The sequence below is a fragment of the Charadrius vociferus genome, unplaced genomic scaffold, assembly GCF_000708025.1.
Source record: "Charadrius vociferus isolate BGI_N301 unplaced genomic scaffold, ASM70802v2 scaffold1109, whole genome shotgun sequence".
Taxonomy (NCBI): domain Eukaryota; kingdom Metazoa; phylum Chordata; class Aves; order Charadriiformes; family Charadriidae; genus Charadrius; species Charadrius vociferus.
Window position 1 is genome coordinate 11,122 of NW_009649963.1, and position 9,122 is coordinate 20,243.

General features: G+C 52.9%; 1 protein-coding gene across 1 annotated transcript; it reads left to right on the forward strand.

Annotated features, from left to right (window-relative positions):
* Positions 1-196: 196 nt before the first annotated feature.
* On the forward strand, positions 197-7,546 carry ETV3 (ets variant 3). The gene is made up of 4 exons (XM_009891564.1): positions 197-242; positions 1,200-1,437; positions 3,689-3,804; positions 6,360-7,546. Exons 1-4 carry the CDS (start codon positions 197-199, stop codon positions 7,544-7,546), a joined length of 1,587 nt encoding a protein of 528 aa, XP_009889866.1.
* Positions 7,547-9,122: the final 1,576 nt, after the last annotated feature.

Consider the following 9,122-nt stretch of genomic DNA (forward strand, 5'->3'; position numbering starts at 1 on the left):
TTTCGTTCGGGGGGGTGGTTGCGGAGAGGTGGAGGATTACGGTTAAGGAGAAGCCGGGCAGCAGCTCTGGGGACGGGCGGGCAGGGTTCTGGAGGGGGCCTCTGTGGAGCGATTCCGAAGTGCTGCCCGCGATAATGGAGCGTCGATGTCGCTGATGCCGATTTCCTTCTGTTTCGCAGTCAGCAGGAGGGAGAAAATGAAAGCAGGCTGCAGCATTGTGGATAAGCCAGAAGGAGGAGGAGGTAAGGAAGTCGAAAGGCTGAGTTGTTCAGCTGTTACGAATTCTTTTCCCAGGATAAAGGAGCTCAGGAGGGATTAATTCCACCTCTCCCAAAAGCTCTCGTACGTGGGCAAAAGCCGTGTGTGAGTGAGGATCGATGAGACGTCTGCTTGATGGGCTGTCGGCGAGTTTTTAAGAGTGCCAGGTTTAATATGCAAATCGATCTGCCCGGCGATGTTTTATCCGTAAGGATTTGGGATCTCGAAGGTGGATCCCCTCCCGTCTGGTACAGCTCGTGCCTGGTTTTGTCTCCGTCGCAGCCTGCCGTAGTGGTGTGGGTGGCGTTGGAAGCGTGATGCGACTTCTCTTCCACGCTGCTGGAGCCTGAAATTGTAGCCACGATGATTTAAGGGAAAAATAAAAAAATAAAAAAAAACCCAAACCCTCGCGTTAGTAGTTGTGCTGGGAAACTATTCTGAGAAAGCCGAACTTGGCAGGCGCTCAGAAACATCTGCAGGCGCGGTTGTAGCTGGAGCGGGCTGCCGGGCTCCAAAATAAGGGGGAGAGGGAGCGCCCTCGCCTACACCCCCCACCCCCCCCCCCAAACATCAGCACACCAAATGCTCAAATCTGGATTAATCGCCTTATTTCAGCCACCTGGAGTCCAAATTGTAGCGATTTCTAAAGCTTTTTGGGCTCCTTTCCACTGTTTCTTGTGCTTTTGTCCCTTCCTTTTTACTGTTTTTTTGTGGTGGTTGGGGATTCTCCAAGGAGAGGGGGCTAAAAGGAGTAAGAAAATGGGCAGCAGAGTACGAGAGCCGTGTTTCTCTGCTTCCACATTGAATGTTTAATAGAATTACAGCCCCCAGCAATGCTCTGTGGTCTCGCTCTAGAGAAAACGCGATAAATACGCAGTAGAGTTTGGCAGTTGTGAGCTCCTGTCGCTGTCTGAGTGACTTTTTTCTTGGCCCTTTCCAAGGTTATCATTTCCCAGAGTGGGCTTACAAAACAGAGTCCAGCCCCGGCTCCCGACAGATCCAGTTATGGCATTTCATCTTGGAGCTGCTGCAGAAGGAGGAGTTTCGCCATGTCATTGCCTGGCAGCAGGGCGAGTACGGGGAGTTTGTCATCAAGGACCCTGACGAAGTGGCCCGGCTGTGGGGCAGAAGAAAATGCAAACCCCAGATGAACTATGACAAGCTGAGCCGCGCTCTCAGGTGAGCAGAAGTCTCTGTGAAGGTGAGGGGCTGGTAAGGAGCCCTCTTTCCATCTTTCCGTGCCTCGTTTGGGTAATTAATTGTAGCTCTTCAGTCCCTGGTTCGGTGGCACTTGCATTTCTGGGAGGTTTGTATCATATTTTGAGTTCTGGGATTGCTCAGGTAGGTCTGACTGTACTTGGGTGGGATTAGAGAGTCAGGGGAGGGAGTCCCTGGTTCACCGTGCTGTCTTCTGCGTCACAGTGTAAATTTGCACCTCTAGTTCAGGTTGTCATTATGAGGATGACTTCCTTCCGGGGAGCTTTTCTCTCTCTTTTCTCAGCTTCCAGTGCCACCGCTGGCTTGAGCAATGAAAGGTGTGGGAGGGAACCAGAGGTGTTGCTCTGTTATCGCACCATCAAGGGTACCGTTTCAGAGAAAGCAACTCCCCTTTCTAACATGATTTGTACTTGTCTCTTTACTGCTGAATCCGTGCGAGGCAGAGGTTCGGTGCCAGTCTCACAGCGAGGACCTGGACTGGGTGTTTCCCGAGCCCCAATGACATGAATTTGGGTATCCTTAAGGACACCCTCTGGGCCACCAGTTGTCCCCTTGTGTGAGACAGGGGCTGAGCCTTCTTTGCTTTGCCATTCACAACTCCAAAGCCCCCAGTATGACTTTGCCCTCTTTTATTTAGACCCTTCCATAGGGTCCAGTTGGGGGTTTTTTTTCTGCTTATCACTGCGTATTTTGAAGTCAGCCCAGTGGAAAACAAGCACGACCCTCTGAAGTATTGCAGCATTTCAAACCTGTCACCTGCAGGAGTGGCTGAGTTCCTGACAGGTTCTGGCATTATCAGTCTGTAACGTGGACTTCGCTGCCTTACACCCTCTGATACCTCCTGGGTGGAGCTGACAAAGACAAACAAGGCAGCAAACACAAGAGTCTCATACTGGAACAGGAAGGAAACAATAAATTCAGTGGCACCGAGGCTGTAATTGGTGCATGGGAGTGGAAAATAGCCTCCACCTGCCAGCGTTGATCATGTCTTGGCATCTTGATGCCGAGTGTGACGGTGGCGGGGCAAGAGCGCTGCGGGTATCAACAGCCGCTTCAGCTGGGGACCTGTGGCTTCTTCCCCCCCTCCTGCTGGCCCCGCTTTGTTTGGTGCGCGCTGTGGCAAAGGGCAGCGTGTGTTAATCTACCTCCTAAGCACAGAGAACGGTGGCAATGATCCGCATGTAACACCTTTGTTTGTACACCAGGCTGAGGACAAACAGTGGTGGTGTAAGTGGGGAGGAGGCTGCGGTGGGGATTATACCCTCCGTCTCCGTGGCTGAGTTCTTTTGCCTTCGTTTGGTGCCGTGAAGGTGAGGAGGGGAGGCTGATGGGCGGTCAGGGCTGGCCCCAAATGCCTGCCCTCCGCAGCCCTCATCAACGCCAACCGCGAAGGCGACAGGGGGGCTTTTAATCCGAAGGTGCAAACGGGTGAACAGAAGGGAATCAGTTCGCTTATGGGTGTGAGAGCGGCAGAAACCAGCTCTCCCGATTTCCAGCCTTGTGGCCTGGACGCTGTTACAATATCCCAGGCCTTGAAAATTGCAGAAATAAAAATAAAATTTAAAAAAACAAAACAAAACAACCAACCAAAACCAACAAATCTGAGGCTATCTGGGTAATTCGGTCCGTTTTTGCTCAGCTCCGGTGTTGCACTGAGTTTTGTTCTGCCCCAGCCCGGGCACACGTTTCCGCTCTTTAAAGTTCTGTGTCTCAGCACAAGTTCACCTGAATTTTCTGCTCCCGTTCTGGGACATTCCCCCGGCAGTCAGAGCCCCACCGTGCGTGTTTCGGTGGCTGTGGGTTGTTTGTGTGGCTTGGCATAGAGAGGTAGTGCCAGTGCCGTGTGGGATGCTTGTATGAGACCCCATGGCATCGGTCCCAGTTTGGACAGGGGTGAGAACAGCACGTACAGGCTTGGCCTGTTGTTCAGCGTTCACTTCCCTTCAGGATCTCACCTTTTCCCGCACGTTCTAAGGAACATATTGACCTGTAAAATGGTTTGAAACCTACTACTGAAGAATGTGTTGTAAAAGGAGTGGGTGTCGTTTGGAAACTTTCCAATCGACTAATATTTTCTTGTACAACACAAATTCTCGGGGTGAATTCATTTTTATAGATACGTCAGAGGTGGATGTTGATGGCGCTAAAAGAAACGAGACCTTTAACCAGGTCACCGCGTGCTTTGATCAATCTCTTTAACTTTCGTTAACAGATACTATTACAACAAGAGGATCCTCCACAAGACAAAAGGCAAAAGGTTTACCTACAAGTTCAACTTCAACAAGCTGGTGATGCCCAACTACCCATTCATTAACATTCGGCCTAACGGTGAGTGGGGGGCGGTCGGGGCTGCATGTTTTTAACTGTCCCCCCACTCCCGGCGTGCGGAATGGGGCCGGGACTGACCCCGCAGCCTCTGCAGATCCTCTATCAGTCATCTCCTACACTTGAAAGCCCGCCGGGGCAATCAGCGCTGCTGCGGTGGGAATGTCTGGACGCTGATAAAGCCTTATCTTCCCTCGGGTTTGTCACAGACGCAGCTGCGGTTGTCTTCGGGGGCAGGCTGGAGGCATTTTGGTTTCCTATTTGAGCTGGCTTGTTGGACTGTGCCACGGCTTGGCTTGGCTTGGCTTTGCTTTGCTGGCTGGGCGGGGGGGGCGGGTGTCCTTGGGATAAGAGGGTTTCAGTTGTGTTGCAGGACCCTTGCCTCACTCACATGCTTTGTAACGTAACTTTATGGTGCCATATAAATGTGACCCTTCTTGACAAGGAGCTTAGAGGTGCATGGCGAGGCGTGCGTGTGAGCGCTATCAGAAACTTCGCAGCTTAACAGCAGTTTGCTCTCCTCCCCGCTTCTGCAAAGGCCCCTTCTTTGCTTCAGTTCTGCTCCTTTTACATCAAAAGGAACTTTTCGTAACCAACTTCTATCTAGAGTTCAGAGGAACCTAATAACGAGTGCAGAGCAGTTTCCAGAAAAGAGTAGTCACTCCCCTGAGTGACCGAAATCGCAGGTAGTTCTCAATTCTCCCTGCGGCAGACGTTCAGGATAGCGAAAAGGAGTTTAGGAATGGAGCATAGTTGTTCCTTTCTCATCCTAAAAGGCCTTTGAGTCTTTTGCCAGGAGCTGGAGTTCAGTCTGGGTTTGTCCCGGACTCAGCAGTAGTGCTGTGGTTTCTCTGGAAGAGGGTCCTTTGTTTGCACGATCCTTTTTGGTGGAGTTGAGTCCCCCCCATAGCTAGATTTCTGCAGCTGGGGTGATTGCCTCCGTAACTGCACAGCCGCCACGCAACCAGGGAAATTAGTGGCCGTCAAGTCCATCAGAAGAAAAAAAAAAAAAAAAAAACAACAAAAAACAAACCCCAAAACCCTTCTGGAAGTCATTACAGCGAGGCCCGAGACTGCAAGCTCTCCGCAGCGAAGAAAGCGTGAGCGCAGAGGCGCCTGAACCAGCCTTTCTCACAGCGCCGTGCGCTTAGTTCTCACCTCTTGAAGAGTGCCCCAGGGGAAGCCTTGAAGATTCGTCTAGCAGGGAGAGAGCAGGGGAAAGTGGGGATTGAGTGTTGACTCTGAAACCCCGGCGGCTGAGAAAAACAGGTTACGTGTGGGCAAGAGTGGATTTCTCATCGGTGCTCGCGTAGCCTGTGCCTACGTACGGCGGTGACTGCTCGTTGATCTTGGCGCTTGGAAGCGACCTCCATCCCTCCCCGCCCCTGGGGAGTCCCAGTCCGGGTGCGAGCACCACTGTGATTTCAAGGCATCGTCTCCTAAGCAAACACTAACCCCAAGATGGGGTTGGGAGAATAGAAAAATAATCATCGAGGCGTTTTGCTTCACCTGTGTGGGACACGCTTGCCTTTATGGCAGCGGGGAGAAGGGAATATATTCTCCAGGAGTCCTTAGCCAAAGCACGGGGGTGTAAGATGTAGTACGAAGCTGCACTGCAAATCTATAATTACTTGCAGCAACGAGTCTGGGCAGTTCCAGCTCAATATTGCTCACTGCTGTTCCTTTTCCCTGTTTGCAGCCACTCCCTCCTATCTCTGGGGCATGCATTTAAAAAAAGAAGTTTGGAGAACTGGAATGCACTTGTCTAATTACAACCTGTTTTCTTTCCTTCTGGCTGGGATGGGGGTTGGGATATCAAACCTGTTTGGGGCACTTGGAATCAGGTTTCTTCTCTCGGCTCTCCCTCGCGCAGTTTGGAAGGGAAGGGAGAATCAACGGGCGCGGTGTGGAGGTGAGAAAGTAGGTGGAAGAATTCGCCTCAATATGGCTCGTTGTGGGACGAGTAAGTCATAGACAGGCGGCTCCGTAGGCACGGCGGTGGAAGAGGAGCCAGCGAGTGCTGGCAGCGGTACCGTCAGAAACGTCAGAGAGAAGACACGTTTTCCCAGAAAAGCACAAATCAGTGACTTTCAGTCAGCCCCGAGAGCTTGAGGTTTACCAGCAGCACTTCTGCCGGTGGCGTTGGAGCGCGATTGCTTAACCCTGCCGCTAACGCACCGGCGTCGAGACGTTTTCTGGTTAAACCAGAGCAAGGAGGTCAGGGGAGGGCGTCCGAAAGTGGAAGTGATTTCAGTGGCACTGGAGGTTCACGAAACCTCAGCCGGGGCGGAGAGAGGAGAAGATTCATCCCCGGCAGTGGCGAGGTTTTGAGGTGGGCAGAGGAGGCTGGAGCTGTGCAGGGGAAGGGAGCAGATGGGAAAGGCGCCTCCCATCTAATCGTCTGCTCTGTTGTTGATAGCGCGTGGTATTTTTGTGTTGCTCTTCCAAACGCCTGCGGGTGCAGCCCGAAAAGCAGCTCTTTACCTGTGATTTAACTCCCTCGGCAACTGTGCTCTTACCTCTCCCGTACTCTCTTTTTCCCCCCCTCCCTGTCCCAGGTGTCGTGCCGCAGAGCGCTCCTCCTGTCCCCACGGCTTCGTCCCGCTTCCACTTCCCACCGCTGGACAGCCACTCTCCCACCGAAGATGCCCAACCCAGTCGGTTCTCCGGTGGTTCTCTGGTCCCATCCAACCCAGAAACGTTGGGTGACGGCAGCGAGAGGAAGCCAGACATGCCGGAACTGGAGGACGGCTCCTCGGATTGGCGCCGCGGAGTGGATCTTATGGCCTCACGCAACGCCGTGGGCGCCGGTAGCGTCAACCACCAGAAACGCAAACCCGATATTATGCTCCCGCTCTTCACCAGGCCTGGGATCTACCCGGATCCTCACAGCCCCTTTGCCGTGTCCCCTCTGCCGGGGCGCGGTGGGGTCCTCAACGTCCCCATCTCTCCTGCCTTGTCCCTGACTCCCACCCTTTTCTCCTACAGCCCCTCGCCGGGCCTCAGCCCCTTCACAGGCAGCAGCTGCTTTTCTTTTAACCCCGAGGAAATGAAACACTACCTGCATTCGCAAGCTTGCTCCGTCTTCAACTACCACCTGAGTCCGCGGACTTTCCCCCGCTATCCGCTCATGGTGCCACCACTACAGTGCCAAATGCCCCTGGAGGAGCAGCCCCAGTTTCCCATCAAGCTCCAACCTCCACCCGTGGGGCGTAAAAACAGAGAGAGACTGGAAAGCGCTGAGGAGCCGGCGGCCCCCCAGTTAGCTACTCCTCCTCCTCCCAGGGTGAAGGTCGAACCCGCGATGGACAAAGAGGCAGAGTCCGAAGAGCCGCCGGCGAAAGGGAAAGATAAAAATGAGAGAGAGGAAGGCTGCGGCGTTGCAGCCAGCCTGGAAGAGGAGAAAGGGCCTGTGTTTGCCAGACCAGCTGCACTGTGGTGGCACCCAGCCCCACCGGCAGCCAGCCAGGCCGGTTTCTCGGCTGAGGAATCGCCAGAGCAAGGGGAGAGCAGCGGGGAGAAATCATCCCGAGAGGCCGCCGGAGAATCAGGAGCGCAAGAGAAGAGAGAAGATGCCCTCATGCCTCCGAAACTGCGTCTCAAGCGTCGTTGGAACGGCGACCGGCAAGCTGACCTCCCCGAGGAACGCCACAACGGCCGTGTCCACTGGAACGGGGCGCTGGGCAGCCCGCACCTCACGGCGGCTCCCAAGGCTGTGACGGCCACCGCTGCCTCCGACACTTAAGCCCGGGGGAGAGCCTCACGGTCCGTCTGTGCTGAAAAACATCCGTGTATTTATGTAGCAAGGTTGCAGAGCGTGGGGGGCGGGCGGGGGGCTGGGGCTAGCCTGGTTTTGGTAATTCTAGAAACTAGGGGTTTTGTGTTCTTTGTTTTCGTTGTTGAATTGCAGGTGAGACGCGGTTGTCTCGCTCCGATTAGGAGAGGCGAGGGAAGCCGGCCGCCCTCGCGCGCAAGCTTCATGCCTTGCACGAACTCCAGCGGGGTTGAGGCCTCCACCGGGACGGAGGAACTCCAGACACGGTCCATTTTATATACGCTCTAGAAGCAGGAATCGCCGAATTCATCTAGTTCCCCGTTACTATGATTTTTTGATTTTTTTTTTTTTTTTTTTGCTTTGGAAGGGCGAAATTCTAGCAAGAGCAGCAACCCTCATGACAGGCCATTAAAATGTACATGGATTGGTTCAAATCTGAGATTTGATACACAGTCTCTTCTTCTCAGCTCAGATTGAGTCACCTTTTAAGTCAGATTTTCTCGTGTTGATATTAGTCATTCATGGGCTGTCCATAGAATAAAGTAACTGTATGCTTTCTGCATACATTAAATTTCATTGGCCCCTGACTTCAACCTTCTTTGTTGTAGAATGCGGTTTCTTTTTATCTCAGGGGTAGTACCTATGGCTTATTTTGTTGGGTTTTATTTTGTATTTGACTCCTAAGGGATAAATAATACAAAATGCAGCAACAGAAGATTTTTGCCTAATAGGATATTTATATTTCCATTGTTTTTCTCTAAATCTTTCAGGGAAGGGAGTGGGGTGGGAAAAAAAAAAAAATAACCTAATGCCTTTAATAGACGCATTAAAATGTACCCTAGGTTTCCCCCCCCCCAATTGTATGGGTGGAGTTGGGAGTGATTGGAAGATTAACGCTGAAATGATTGTGGTGAGTTCATAGAGAAGGAATGACAGGAGCTTTGTTCGATCTTCTTGCCTTTGTTTGGTTCCCCTATCACTTTTGACTCATGCCTTAACTACGTGTACACTTTATGCGAGCAGGGTCTGTCGCCGACGGGAGCAGCCTGGGCGAGAGCCGGCTGCCTCCGGCCCAGTTTGGCTTTTCCCGGCGGTTTTGCATTTTGCCTGATGCCGGAGAAGCGACGGAGAATGCCCGCACAGTGGTGGCGGGAGCGGAGGCTGTCTCCGTGGGCTGCGCCGTGTAAATCTCGCTGTGTTTTTTGCTATAAATCTGCTATTTCCCTACGCGGCTGCGTTTCTCGTTAGGCTGATTAACTTAGGCTCCGGATTAACGGCCAGTACCGCGCTTCGGTTCCCGTTGCGATGGGACGAATCCCTCCCGATTCCTTGAAAGGAACTTGGAAAGGACCGATCTTGGCGAGGTTGGAGCCGGAGCTCCGGCGCGTTATTCCCGCCGACGGGGGCGAGCGGCGTGTACGGGCAGATCGCGTCGGTGGAGGACTCGGGTGCCTGTTCGGAGGAGGGGAGCGCGTGGGAGCACAAGAAGATTTTTTGCAAAATGTCTTTTTTGGTTTGGTTTTTTTTTTTTTTTTTTAGGCAGGTG